This window comes from Puma concolor, chromosome B3 (genome assembly GCF_028749965.1).
Source record: "Puma concolor isolate L17-30 chromosome B3, mPumCon1.1.hap2, whole genome shotgun sequence".
Classification (NCBI taxonomy): Eukaryota; Metazoa; Chordata; class Mammalia; order Carnivora; family Felidae; genus Puma; species Puma concolor.
Window position 1 is genome coordinate 87,207,244 of NC_141672.1, and position 13,800 is coordinate 87,221,043.

A 13,800-nucleotide genomic window follows, 5' to 3' on the forward strand; every position below is an offset into this window, starting at 1 on the left:
AAAATCCTAATAAACCACATTTCTCATCCATTCTTGAAGCCAATCTTTCTTGCGAATTGATCAAACAGCACCTGTTGTTGAAGACAGCAACAAGGACTCACCCTGATACTTTAAAAAAAAATATTTATTTATTAATTTATTTATTTACCGACCCTAATACTTAAACTCCGATTCTGGATCAGTTTTCTGGCTTGGGCTGGTCAGGAGTTACTTCCTTCAGAATCTTCATCAGTGAATTTAAGTGAGTATGAGTTAACATTATCTTCTCTTTCAGCTAGGAAAAAAAATAAATAGGTATCAGGGCATCTTAAGCTTAACACTCAATTTGGTGATTCTAAAAGCCATTTCAAATTTAAACTAGTGATTGGGAGTTGGCAATGTCTCAACATATTTCATAAATATGTTTCTTCTATGTCTGAAAGAACTTTATGGTACAAACTCAGAGCACAATGAGATCCTTAGATACAAAGTTCATGTGAAAAAAGACTAGCCATTGCTGAGTGTCACTGCTTCAGTCTCTCTCCTGTCTACCTCTTATCACCAGGTTTAAACTCCAAATACTGGAAAGGAAGACAAGAATAAGGTGGAGTAAGAAAGCTTACGGAGAGAAGCATAAACTAGTCTTCCTTTCCTTTCCTAGTGGCAAGAATCTAACTTTTTTCCTTTGTTTCCGGTAACAAATGCTTTTGTTTGATATTCTGCCAATGGTCTTCAAAAGTAGCCCTGTTAAGAACATATGTTTGGTGTAATTAGACAATTTTCAATAGTTCTTTCACCTATGAATAGCTATATCTAGAACCAAACTTAGTGGTATTATTCAGCATAAAATATGAAATACAGAATTACGGAGGATTGAAGTTGGGTTAGCAAAAGTCTTATTTCTGACATAATTTGCACCATACACTAAATCTCATTTTTATCATCCAAGATACAAAAACAATCAAAATTCATCAGGAACTATGACTTAAACAAGTAACTCTAGAGCCTCTCCTTTGTTTGGGGATACCCTTGGATTGGTGAATCATTTCTCTATTGCTGCTTTCAAGATTTTTTTTTTTTGTCCACATTTTTACTATGATATGTTGGGGTATAAATAAATCTCTTCTGTGTTTATCCTACCTGGGGCTCATTGAGGTCTTGGATATGGAAATTTATGTTTTTCATCAAATTTGGGAATTTTTCAACTATTTCCTGGGACATTTTTTCTACTTCTTTCTCTTTTCTTCTGCTATTTAGTCCCTTTACCAAAGAATTTTTAGGTATGCATGTTGTTTTTTTTAGAAAATGCTACTGTACACTTAGGTAAACTACAGTTTGGTATAAGCATAACTTTTATATGCACTGGAAAACCAAAATATTAATCTGACTTGCTTTGTATTATGGTATTTGTTTTATTCTGGTGGTCTAGAACTGAACCCACAAAATTTCTGAGGTATGCCTGTATTATAGTCAATATACAACCATCATGAAATTTTACCTCTGCAATCTTTTCTGGTAGAGATAAGTTGTGAATATCCATCTCAGATGCATTTACTATGGCCTTTGTTTTTAAGAGATAGCTGGATAGAAAATATATAAAGAAAATATTAGTATCATACTACAGAGAAGATTATTAGTGAACCAAACTTGCCCTCTAAAATAACATGTCAGGCAAGGACCGCCTTCTTACAGATTTCCATTTCAGCATTCATAATGTGTCTTTTAGGAAAAACAAATCCTCAACTAAGAAATCAGAGAGATTGTGTGTTTTATCTCACCCCTTGCCAGCCAGGAGACAAAATAACGCCACAACAAACTAAAGACAAAAACCAGGGTCCTATGAGGAATTCTGATGAGTATAAGCTTCACAGTCCACCAGTAGATCGTGTAGCAGTTAGAAGAAAAGTAATCATATTGTGACAACACTGTTGGTTGCCTATCCAGTAGCCATTCCTAACTTGTTTTTGGCTAACAGAACCCAGATTTCATTTAGGGCAGGAGTATGCCCAATAGTAGGAGATGAATAATAACTGCTCTGAGCCAAGTGTGCAATCTTACTCTCCACTGTCACATATTTGCTCTCCTGCCTTAAGGCAATCATGGGACATAGTTTGGCCAATAATAAGGAAATTTTTGCTAAAGAGACCATTCACTGTGTTCCCATTTCCCATATCCTTTTCCTTCCAGTTGGGGATGCTATTGTCTATGAATGTAATGCTTATAACTGTCACAGCCTACAAGAAGAAAACCAGAGATGCTCACCCAGAGCTCTATTGTGGCTAAGCCACTAGAAGACTCCTGGGGTGGCCTACCACCCCCACCCTTACTTGTTAAAGCCACCATTAGTCAGGTTTAATTTTTCCTAGCAACCAAATTCATTCTGACACACAAAGACATAGATTTATTATCTTTCCAGACTTGTGCTACCTATACTTTCCTAATTTCTACTTAATCAGAAAGAATATACTGACCTTTGAGTCCCAACTCCTTATTTTAAAGAAATTACTTAAAATCCTATTATACTTTTAAAATTTACATTAAAAATTTTTGTTACTAAAAACTTAACTTCCTTGTGCAAAAACTCAATTACAGCTCACCTGGAACAACTACTTATAACTTTCTGAAGAAGACTTGAGGTTACTAATAGCACACAGTTAGAAATAACTTTTCACCCTCTTTAAACTTAGGTCTTATTTGGGGTGCCTGGGTGGCTCAGTAGGTTAAGGGTCTAACTTTGGCTCAGGTCATGATCTCGCGGTCTGGGGGGTTCAAGTCCCGTGTTGGGCTCTGTGCTGACAGCTCAGAGCCTAGAGCCTGCTCCAGATTCCGTGTCTCCCTGTCTCCCTGCCCCTCCCCAACTTGTGTTCTGTCTCTCTCTCGCTCTTTCAAAAACAAATAAACATTAAAAAAAATTTTTTTAGGGGCGCCTGGGTGGCGCAGTCGGTTAAGCGTCCGACTTCAGCCAGGTCACGATCTCGTGGTCCGTGAGTTCGAGCCCCGCGTCGGGCTCTGGGCTGATGGCTCGGAGCCTGGAGGCTGTTTCCAATTCTGTGTCTCCCTCTCTCTCTGCCCCTCCCCCGTTCATGCTCTGTCTCTCTCTGTCCCCAAAATAAATAAACGTTGGAAAAAAAAAAAAAATTAAAAAAAAAAATTTTTTTTAAAGAAATTACTTAAGAAATTAGAAAATGAAAGTAAGTTATCAATCCATCTGAAGTATATATTTTCTGTTGAAAATTTGCAGTAAAGAAAAAAAATTGCACCGAGGAACAAATAGTATACCTAATGCACATTGAACAACCTTGTGAATGAAAGATGGGCTTTATGAGTTTTATTGTTTAGTCACCCAAAACTCACCTAGAAACACCTATCTAAGCACATTAAGTGAGAAAAAGGATGGGCATCTGGGTGCTTCAGTTGGTTAAGGGTCCGATTTTGGCTCAGGTCATGAAGTTTGTGAGTTTGAGCCACAATGGGCTCCATGCTGACAGTGCAGAGCCTGCTTCAGATTCTTTCTCCCTCTCTGGCCTTCTCCCACTCATGCTGTTTCTAACTCAAAAATAAGTAAAAACATAAAAAGAGAAAAAGGAAACTTCATGTTTAATGAAAGGAAAATGAGTTTTAGTGTTAAGACAGATTAAAATCTCAGCTCCCCTCTCTGAGACCTAGTGTTCTTGTATTAAGAACTCAAGTGAGGTAAGCTTAATATCTGGCATAAACACATAAAGTAGGTCATCAATGGCTATTTTTTTAAATTACTTAATTTAAATGTTTATTTATGACAGAGAGAGAGAGAGAGAAACCCAAGCAGGCTCCCTGCTGCCAGCACAGTGTCCGATGTGGGACTCGAACCCACGAACTGTGAGATCATGACCTGAGCCAAAACAGAGTCGGACACTCAACTGACTGACCCACCCATGAGCCCCAATGTTTATTTATTTTTGAGAGAGAGAAAGAACGTGCACACACAGGGGAGGGGCAGAGATAGGGAAAGAAAGAATCCCAAGCAGGTTCCTCACTGTCAGCACATTAGCCTGACATGGGGCTCTATCACGAACCATGAGAACATGACCTGAGCTGAAATCAAAGTCAGACGCACAGCCGACTAAGCCACCCAGGCAACCCTCCCCCGCTTTTTTTTTAAATGATCAAGAAAAGACTATAATAGATGTTTCAATTTGTTATAATAAACGAAAAAGCTTAAGTGAGGGGCACCTGGGTGGCTCAGTTGGTTAAGTGTCCGACTTCAGCTCAGGTCATGGTCTCAGGGGTTCGTGAGTTTGAGCCCCACATCAGGTTCTGTGCTGATAGCACAGAGCCTGCTTCTGATCTTCTGTCTTCCTTTCTCTGCTCCTCCCCTGAGCTTGCACACGTGTGCACTCTCTCAAAAAATAAACATTAAAAAAGTAAGCTTTAAAAAAAAAAAGTAGGGGTGCCTGGGTGGGTCAGTCAGTTGGGCGTCCAACTTCGGCTCAGGTCATGATCTCACAGCTCATGGGTTCGAGCCCCGCGTCGGGCTCTGTGCTGACAGCTCAGAGCCTGGAGCCTGCTTCGGATTCTGTGTCTCCCTCTCTCTCTGCCCCTCCCCCGCTTGTGCTCTGTCTCTGTCTCTCAAAAATGAATACATGTTAAATAAATAAATAAATAAATAAATAAATAAATAAATAAGCAAGCTTAAGTGAAAGTAATATTAGGAAGATAAAGAAATATCCAAAGTACTACATAAGAAGGAATAATAAGTAGTGTACTTTGTCTGATTCTATGAGGCCACATGGTCAGTATTTTTTTTTTTTTACCTTCCTGTGGGTATCTATCTGCATCATTCTTTTCTCCAGACAAGATTTCTCTGCATCTACATGTACAACATAGAAAATAGCTATCCTAAACCTAGAGCTTTCATTTCCCAAATTCAGCACCAGTACCATTTACAAATGACCAATGTCTCTGGGTCCTTATTTCAAATTCCTAGAGTAGAAAGCCTAATTTGCTTAGCTTAGGTGAGGTATTCATTCTTGATCCCATCACCTGGGAATGATATCTATCACACACAATAAAAATAAGGATACAAGGTCCCACTCTATGGGGAGAGAAACAGAGGCTGGGCACAAATCAGTGTCTATTAGAACATTATTTTGCAAAAGCTTACGTTCCAGAAGTTTCTATAATGAAGGAATATCCTCTCATTTATTCCAAGGTATGATTAATAAGACATGGTATGATTACAAGACATCTAAAATGAGCATAACATTATGAGACTTTATTTTGGTCCCACTGCCCATCTTTTTGTGTAAACGACAATGCCTGGCTTTAGCATTTTCTTTTTTTTTTAATTTTTTTTTTTCAACGTTTATTTATTTTTGGGACAGAGAGAGACAGAGCATGAACAGGGGAGGGGCAGAGAGAGAGAGGGAGACACAGAATCGGAAACAGGCTCCAGGCTCTGAGCCGTCAGCCCAGAGCCCGACGCGGGGCTCGAACTCACGGACCGCGAGATCGTGACCTGGCTGAAGTCGGACGCTTAACCGACTGCGCCACCCAGGCGCCCCTTTAGCATTTTCTTTGGTACACACATTCTGTTTTTTCAGGAAGTTCTTTTAACATGTATTTGATAAAGAATATCTAAGTCTACTCACCATATCATTTTGTCACTGGAAAGGCAGAAGTGACCTCTCAAGGCAGCCAGAGCAGCATGGGTAGAATACAAATGAAAACCAATGGGAATCCCACAGGAAGTACAGAATAAAAGGTTGTAAATGCTAGAGGAAAAAATGGAATATGGGTAAGAAAAAAAATCAGAGAAGAAATATAAAATAACCAGTCTCTGGAAACTATGTCTCCTAAAAACTATGCTATAATAGGACCGAGCCTGAAGAAATGTCACATTCACAAAAGGTTAACTCAGGTTTTAATAAAATTACATCCTAGATTACAGATTCTCTTGTGGATTCTGGCCACAAAAGCAATTATGGACATATAATTGTCAGTTCAATAGAATAATTTACATTTGAAAAGCAGAAAAAGAGCTAACTAATCAGATTAATATTTAAACATATAAAACTATACATGACCAGGGGCACCTGAGTAGCTCAGTAGGTTAAGCCTCTGACTCTTGATTTCAGCTCAGGTCATGATAGGATCTCAGGAGCCTCGGGCTCTGTGCTGACAGAGGAGAGCTTGATTGGGATTCTCTCTCTCTCTCAAAAATAAATAAACAAAAAACCCCACAAACTACACATAACCATACAAATTAGCTACCATCAAACCAATTTCCAGTATAAGGAAAATAATTAAATTGATTGGGGCTTACTAAACAATTAATAGAACTCAAATCAAGAATTTTCTTATGCAGATATAACAAAAAATTAACTTAAAAATACCCAGACAAAATGCCAATAGGGCGGGGGGGGGGGGGGGGGGGGGAGAAATCCTATTACCCTAGCCAAGGCATCTATTTTTTTTTTCTTTTTTTTTATCCTCTGAAAGATTACTGGATGAGGAAACAGTTACACCACTTGGGTAAGTCATTAACCATATTTGCTGGTGTGTAAGACATATTCAAATAATACAAAGAAATGTTTTAAGAAAAAACTAAGTGTGTTTCATCATGCATGTACTGAAAACAATTTTTTTTTTAATTTTTTACTTATTGGGGTTCCTAGGTGGTTCAGTCAGTTAAGCGTCCAACTTTTGATTTCAGCTCAGGTCATGATCTCAGGGTCATGGGCTCGAGTTTCATGTTGGGCTCCACACTGGGCACAGAGCCTGCTTAAGATTCTTTCCCTCTCCCTCTACTGCGTGTGTTTTCTCTCTCAGTCTAAAATTGATTTATTTAAGTAGTCTCTACCCCCAATATGGGGCTTGAACTCACCACCCCAAGAGCAAGAGTCACAAGCTCTTCCAACTGAGCCAGCCAGGCACCCCTTGAAAATAATTTTAAAGTAGCTTGATACAGGAAAAAATTATTTTTGTAAACATAATATATTATGCAGTAAAATTGCATTAATAGAGTATAAAAATCACTTGACTAAAAAAAATTCCTGTCAACGGACACTAAAAAAAATAAACGTAATATCCCAAATTCATTGGTAAATTAAGTCCCATACCACACATGTAGTACTGTATATTTGTGAGTATAGTAACCAAAAAGCAAGCCATGAAATAAAGTTGCATCAGGGCACATGGGTGGCTCAGTCGGTGAAGCATCCAACTCTTGATATTCAGCTCAGGTCATGATCTCACAGTTCATGAGTTTGAGCCCCACATTGGGCTCTGCGCTGGCAGTGCAGAGTCTGCTTGGGATTCTCTCTGTCCCTCTCCCACTTTCTCCCTCTCTCTCAAAAATAAATAAATAAACTTAAAAAAAAAAAAAAAGAAAGAAAGTTGCATTAATTTAAATTAATTCCTATGCAGGAATTAATGGTATCAGACAAATCACAGTACCTATAGAAAAATGTCTCAGAGAAACTAATATATGGAACAGAGCAAAATGTGAAAAAATTCCCAAAATATGCTTGTGTGTGCAATATAACATATTTCATTGAATATTAGTCTGCTAATAGCTCAAGTCCTTCAAAATGAAGGTATGCATTACCACACCAAAGAACTATGACCACCTGAGTGCTTGCTGAAGGCAAGGGGATATATATGGGTAGTGGAAGAAGTTAGTTATAAATATCAGCTATGACCTAGTAACCAGTTACAGAAATGAGGACTGTGATTGTCATGAGTATTTCCTCCTTAGTTATGAGTATGTCTGTGTTTTTGCATGTTTATCTCTTTTCTTCTCTCTCATTCCCTTACTGTGTAACATAAGATCATACTATTATATCATACTATATCAAACTATTTATTATTAATTTTACTTTACAGTATAAATTATGAGATATCAAGGAGAAATGTAAACATCACTCAAGGACTTTATTTCCTCTTCCAGAGAAGGGATTAGTATGTTTTCAGTTGTATGCAGGACAGTTGTAACATGTTAGAATTATGACCTTGGTATTGTCTTTATTTGCAGTCCCGTATGGTTTTAGGAAATGCGTGTGGCTGCCAAGTTAACAAGTGATAGTTACATTTTATGTGTCCACTTAACCAGGTCATATGGTGCCCAGTTACGTCAAATACTCTGAACGTGTTTGTGAGAGTGTTTTTGAATGAGATTAACATTTGAATCAGTAGACTGATTTGGGATGGCCCTCATCTCATCAGCTGAAGGTCTGATGAATTAGAACAAAAAGGCTAACCCTTTCAGGAATAAGGGGAAACTCCTCTTGTCTGACTGATTTAAGCTGGAACATTGGTTTTTTCCTTAGCCTTTGGACTTGAACTGAAAAGTAGGCTCTTCTTCTGTCTAGACCCTTCTGGCTTTTGGACTGGAAGTTACACCTTTGGCTTTCCTGGTTCTCAGGCTTGTGGACTTGGACTAGATCTAAACCACTGGCTCTCCTGTGTCTCCAGTCTGCCAACTACAGCTCTTGGGAATTCTCACCCTCCATAATCACAGGAACCATTTCCTGATAATAAATCTCTTCCTACCAAGTCCCATGGCTCTCCTTATTCTGAAAGTATACAAACACATGGGAATTTCCCTCCAGTGTTTTCTAAACCATCTACATCAGTACTGCCCAAAAGGGACATAATGTGAGGCACATAAGTAATGTAAAATTTTCTATTAGTCTTGTTAAATTCAGGGGAACAGGTGAAATTAGCCTTAATACATTTTACGCTACCCAATATATCAAAAATATCATTTCAACATGTCATATTTTTAAACTATTAATTTTTTTGTATTAAGTCTTCAAAATCTAGTGTATATATGCACTCATAGCATTTCTCAATTCAGGATGGCCACATTGTAATGGTCACAGTACTGGATACCATGTGCCTAGATGCCTTCTCCTACTTTAAGAAGATATTTGGAGAACATCTGCTTCTGGCCCCAAATGACCCAATTCCAAGCAAGCCACCACTCTTTTCCTACCTGTTCCCTTTAGGTGGGAAGAGGACACTCTGGTAAGTATCTTTCAATTGGGAAAAGGGAGCTGCAAAGCTCTTTCCAATTACTGGGTAAAGTAACAATTCCCGTACTTTAACCCAAAAACTGAACCAAACTGTGGTCAGAATGAACTGTCTTGCCATTAAAGCCAACATTCAAAATTGAGGAGCCTTCTAATAATAAATTATCTGAGTACTTTGTTTTCACTTGTAGATCACAGCAGAGACTGGATGCAAAGTTTACCCTGCAGTATTCAAGTACATAACATTCAACTTGTGTTTTTCCCCAGGTTCCCAGGTTACAGAAGAATTAGTCCTGCCATGGCTTATTACGAACTGCAGATAAAATACAAATTTAAAAGTTTTACTTATCTCAAAGGATTGTAGTTTATAGTGATTCTCGCTACACACCAAAAGGTACTTTTCTCCCTTTTTCCCTACTGGACATTACTTTCTTAGCCTCACTTCCCTTGCACAAACCACTAGGGAGATGTGGCCCTCAGAAAGATGTTAAAATGTGCACACAACTACAACCAACTTTTCCATTTCACTGACAAGTTCCTACAAGTCTCAAACAGGTAAAAGGAACATCCCTCAAATACACTGTATGGATAGAATAAACTTTTCTTGTTCCTTTGTGCACGTCGGTTCCCCGCTTCTCCGTGTTATTAATATAGGGGCTAGAAACCAAAGGAGAACTCTCAGTACATACCTGCCTTTGAGCGAACCTTCAATGCCAACTAGGAAGGGAGTTTCCAAAACCACGTTGTTTGTGACTCCTGGGTAAATAAATAGAGGTCAGAATGAATACCTGTGAAGCCTTGAAAAGGAAAACCTACCCGCTACAAACAGATTCACCATGGCCACAAAAAACATGAAAAGTTGCCCCCCACTCTTGGCAAAGGCGTTAATTTCCTTAGAAATCTTCACCCCATTTTCTTCACCACCCTGCTCTCAACCATCCCGTGACAAAGCGGGTACACCCTCTCCGCCTTCCTCCTGTCTTCTTCAGACTCCGTCCCCACTCACTGGAGAATACCACGGTCCCGAGGGACGGCGACAGGTCCCAGGCGAGGTGCACAGAGTCAGCGAGTACTGCATGGCACTGTGCACACTGGAACACGGCGCACCTCTCGGGCTGCAGCCACGACGGCAGCTGCGGTCTGCATGGCTGTTCCTCCGCCCCCAAGCCTGCGGGGCCAAGCGGCGAGGACCCGTTCACCACCTGCGTGTCCCACTCCATAGAAGTTGTACAAGAGAGTTCCTCAGTTGAATTCTTGGCGCCATCACAAACGTTACCCTGCGACAGCATCGCATAAAGTGAGTAACAACGCCGCCTCGGCCGAACGGCCATCTTTCTGCAGCCCCCGCCTCAGCTTCGAACAGACACTTGACCACGCCCACACACGGTTCCTGTATCCTCATTGGACACCGTGAGCCGAGGCTTTGCCCTTCGCACGCTTTCTGGACACGCCCTTCGGCGCCAAAGTGGTAATGAGGGGTGGGGGAAAATCGCAGGCCTCCTGGGAGGGGAATCTTCGTTTCTATTGGTCAACGCCAGGAGACCCCGCCTTCAAGACATTTTTAACCAATAGAAGTACAGCATTTTCAATTTAAACTCTCTATAAAGTTCGGTTTTGTCAACGCTCAAAGTGGCGCCAGAGCTTTGAACGGCGCTGTTTAGTTTAGAGTGTCCGTGCTATCCAGGTCGCTTGGATGCAGCTCGACATGACTGTACCCTCCTTTGAGGAGCTGGACACCTTCAAATACAGCGACCTGCAGAATTTGGCCAAGAGTCTGGGCCTCCGGGCTAACCTGAGGGTACGTAGCAAGTAACCCGCGGGGCAGGTTGAGCGTTCTCGGAGAGGTGGTGGGAACAGACCGAACGGGAACCTCGGGGAATGAGGCAGCTGTCCCTCCAGCTGGGCAAACGGAGAGGGAGCCATAGTATTCACCTTATTTTGAGGCTGACTTTTCTGGGGGCTCACATAGGCCTTGACTTCGCAAGCGTTTGTTTGTTTTGGTTTTATTGGACGTACTCTGGAATTTTGTCTCCGAGGCTGTAAAATGTTGAGGGGGAACTGTGCGGATTCATTTTGGGAGTGGGGTTTATATATTCTTCGGTGGAGTTTTCACACAAAATTCTTAGGGTACTCGAGATTTGTTCTGCAGGGTGTGGGTGTGGTATTTACAGAGTGAATGCCTAAATTAGGTATTACAAATGCTTTTAAGTGATTAAAACAAAATAATTAGTGCCCAGGTACTTGTTGGGGCTTAATTAAATAAAGGAGTGTCTTTGGAGATATTTCTGAGCTTTAGTCTTTTTTTTTTTTAACTTTTTTTTTTTTTTTAATTTTTTCTTTGGGACAGAGCGAGACAGAGCATGAACGGGGGAGGGGCAGAGAGAGAGGGAGACACAGAATCGGAAACAGGCTCCAGGCTCCGAGCCATCATCCCAGAGCCTGACGCGGGGCTCGAACTCACGGACCGCGAGATCGTGACCTGGCTGAAGTCGGACGCTTAACCGACTGCGCCACCGAGGCGCCCCTGAGCTTTAGTCTTTAATGGCTCCCCAATACTATTTCATAAAGCCTTAATTCTTTACCTTAAATCCCATCAGCTTTCTGCATTCTAGCTGGAATCTTATCCAAGACAGCATCCAAACTGTACTGGTCTCTGAACACCTGACACCTTTGTCCATCTTTCTGTCTTTGCTAATTTTGATCCTTTGGCCCCATATCCCCTTGTCTTTCCCTCTTCTTTATTTGCATTAATAACTTTCAAATGCTCTTCAGAGTCCATCAGAAATATCACTGACTTGGCACTTCGTCTCCTCTTCTTCAGTTCCTTGGCCATAGGTCCACTACCCCAGTAATTCCAGGAACTCTGTGTGCTTTTAACGCAGTTTAATTTCAAGTACTCTCTTTGAGCACTTTTAGGCTTTCACCTCTGGTTATTTGTGTATTAAATTATCTTCACTAAAAGTTAAATTCCTTGAACAAGAATCTCATCCATGTTCCTTGGAAGTCTTACAACACTAAGCACAGTGCATTTTATATAGGAGATGCTGAATAATTATTTTCAATCACTTCTTGGCAGTGCTAGATTAATGCCCTAGAGGGTGGCAAGAGAGTTACAGTGGAGGCTTGCTGAGTTCAGAGCTCTGGATGCATTAAGGCCCCACAACCATTTGGATCTCTAAAGAGCTATTCCAAGAGAGATAGATTCCTAAAAGCCTCACCTGTAGTCTCTTGAGGCACCTAATCTGCATTAGCTGATTAGTCACCTGTTTTTATAGAGTGGCATAGTAAAGTATTTCAGGCCACCACAGACCCCATTGCCTTTCTAGCACACAGTATCTGGCACATAGTAGGTATCAATAAATAGATTTTTTAAATTTTTTAAAATGTTTATTTTTGAGAGAGCGAGAGCACGATCAGGGGTGGGAGGTGGGGCAGAGAGAGAAAAGAGAATCCCAAGCAGGCTCTGCACTGTCAGCACAAAGCCACATGTGGGGCTCAAGCCCACAAACTGTGAGATCACAACCTGAGCAAAAGTCAGACACTCAACCGACTGAGCCACCAGGCACCCTAAAATTTTGATTTATTTTTTATTTTAGACAGCAAGCAGGGGAGAGGGGCAGAGGGACAGAGAAAGAACCTTAAGCAGGCTCCATGGTCAGCACGGAGCTGGATGTGGAGCTCTATCCCATGACCCTGGGATCATGACCTGAGCCGAAATCAAGATTCAGATGTTCAACTGACCCAACCACCCAGGCACCCCTCAATAAATATTTCTTGAGAGGTACTGTTTCCCCAAAGTTGACCACACACTACTTGATTATAACCAACTATAAAAAGAGACTTTTGAGACAGCTGACGAAAATTAAACTTGGACTAGGTATTAAGATATTGTTAATTTTTTGGAGTATTATGGTATTGTTATGTTCCCCCCTCTTTTTTTTTTAATTTTTTTTTTTAACGTTTATTTATTTTTGAGACCGAGCATGAACGGGGGAGGGTCAGAGAGGGAGACACAGAATCTGAAACAGGATCCAGGCTCTGAGCTGTCAGCACAGAGCCCGATGCGGGGCTCGAACTCATGGACCGCGAGGTCATGACCTGAGCCGAAGTCGGCCGCTTAACCGACTGAGCCACCCAGGCGCCCCCCCCCCCCTTTTTTTTAAGGCCTTCTCTCTTGTAATACATGCCAAGTACTTACAGGTGAAATGTTAGGACACCTGGGATTTGCTATAAATATTCTAGGACAAAGAGAGGGTAATAAGATGAAGTAAGAACAACAGAATGTTGATAATTGTTGAAACTGGGTGATAGATACATGGGAGTTCATTAGACTATGCTCTCAACTTTATATGTGATTGTAACTTCTTATAACTAAAATGTTTTAAATTATTTACAATTTGTACAGCTTAGGAGCTTGTTAAATCAGTTGGCTTTTTAAGTTCAGAGTATATAAGCAAAATATGAACAAATTGCTCTAAGCAGTGATCAAGATTAGATGATCATTTTGATGATTTAAAAAACTTTTTTGATGTTTATTTAGAAAGAGACTGTGTGTTCAAACAGGGGAAGGGAGGAGTGAGAGAGAGAGAGAGAGAGAGAATGAATATCCCAAGCAGGCTCTGCACTGTCAGCGCAGAGCCAGACAAGGGGCTCGATCCCATGAACCTTGAGATCATGACCTGAGCTGAAATCAAGAGTCAGATGCTTACCCAAGTGAGTCACCCAGGCAGCCCTTTTTTGATTATTTTAAAACACTAAACAGAATAAGATTTAAATAAATTCCATCAGAATGGTAACATTCAAAATA

At 40.6% G+C, this 13,800-nt stretch overlaps 2 protein-coding genes across 5 annotated transcripts in view; one reads left to right on the plus strand and one right to left on the minus strand.

Annotated features, from left to right (window-relative positions):
- Positions 1-110: 110 nt before the first annotated feature.
- Positions 111-10,324, minus strand: OIP5 (Opa interacting protein 5). Its single transcript, XM_025918788.2, has 5 exons — positions 10,000-10,324; positions 9,683-9,749; positions 5,610-5,732; positions 1,478-1,559; positions 111-274 (listed from the first exon to the last, which is right to left on the minus strand). The coding sequence occupies exons 1-5, from the start codon at positions 10,322-10,324 to the stop codon at positions 179-181; spliced, it is 693 nt and encodes a 230-aa protein (XP_025774573.2). The 3' UTR covers positions 111-178.
- Positions 10,325-10,444: 120 nt separating this feature from the next.
- The window catches only part of NUSAP1 (nucleolar and spindle associated protein 1), a 42,483-nt gene continuing 39,127 nt past the window's right edge, over positions 10,445-13,800 (plus strand). For all 4 annotated transcript variants that reach the window (XM_086710404.1, XM_086710405.1, XM_086710406.1 and 1 more), the window contains exon 1: positions 10,445-10,791. In XM_086710404.1, the coding sequence (XP_086566530.1) occupies positions 10,687-10,791 (105 nt within the window). In that variant the 5' untranslated portion in view covers positions 10,445-10,686. The remainder of the gene's footprint in view (positions 10,792-13,800) is intronic.

Bases quoted from the DNA above. Each gene is read 5' to 3' on its own strand.
- OIP5 (XM_025918788.2), bottom strand. From the start codon at position 10,324: ATGGCCGTTCGGCCGAGGCGGCGTTGTTACTCACTTTATGCGATGCTG. The intron at 9,750-9,999 runs GTGAGTGGGGAC...TTATTTACCCAG, and splicing joins CGGGACCGTGGTATTCTCCA to GAGTCACAAACAACGTGGTT. The intron at 5,733-9,682 runs GTATGTACTGAG...TTTTTCCTCTAG, and splicing joins GAAGGTTCGCTCAAAGGCAG to CATTTACAACCTTTTATTCT.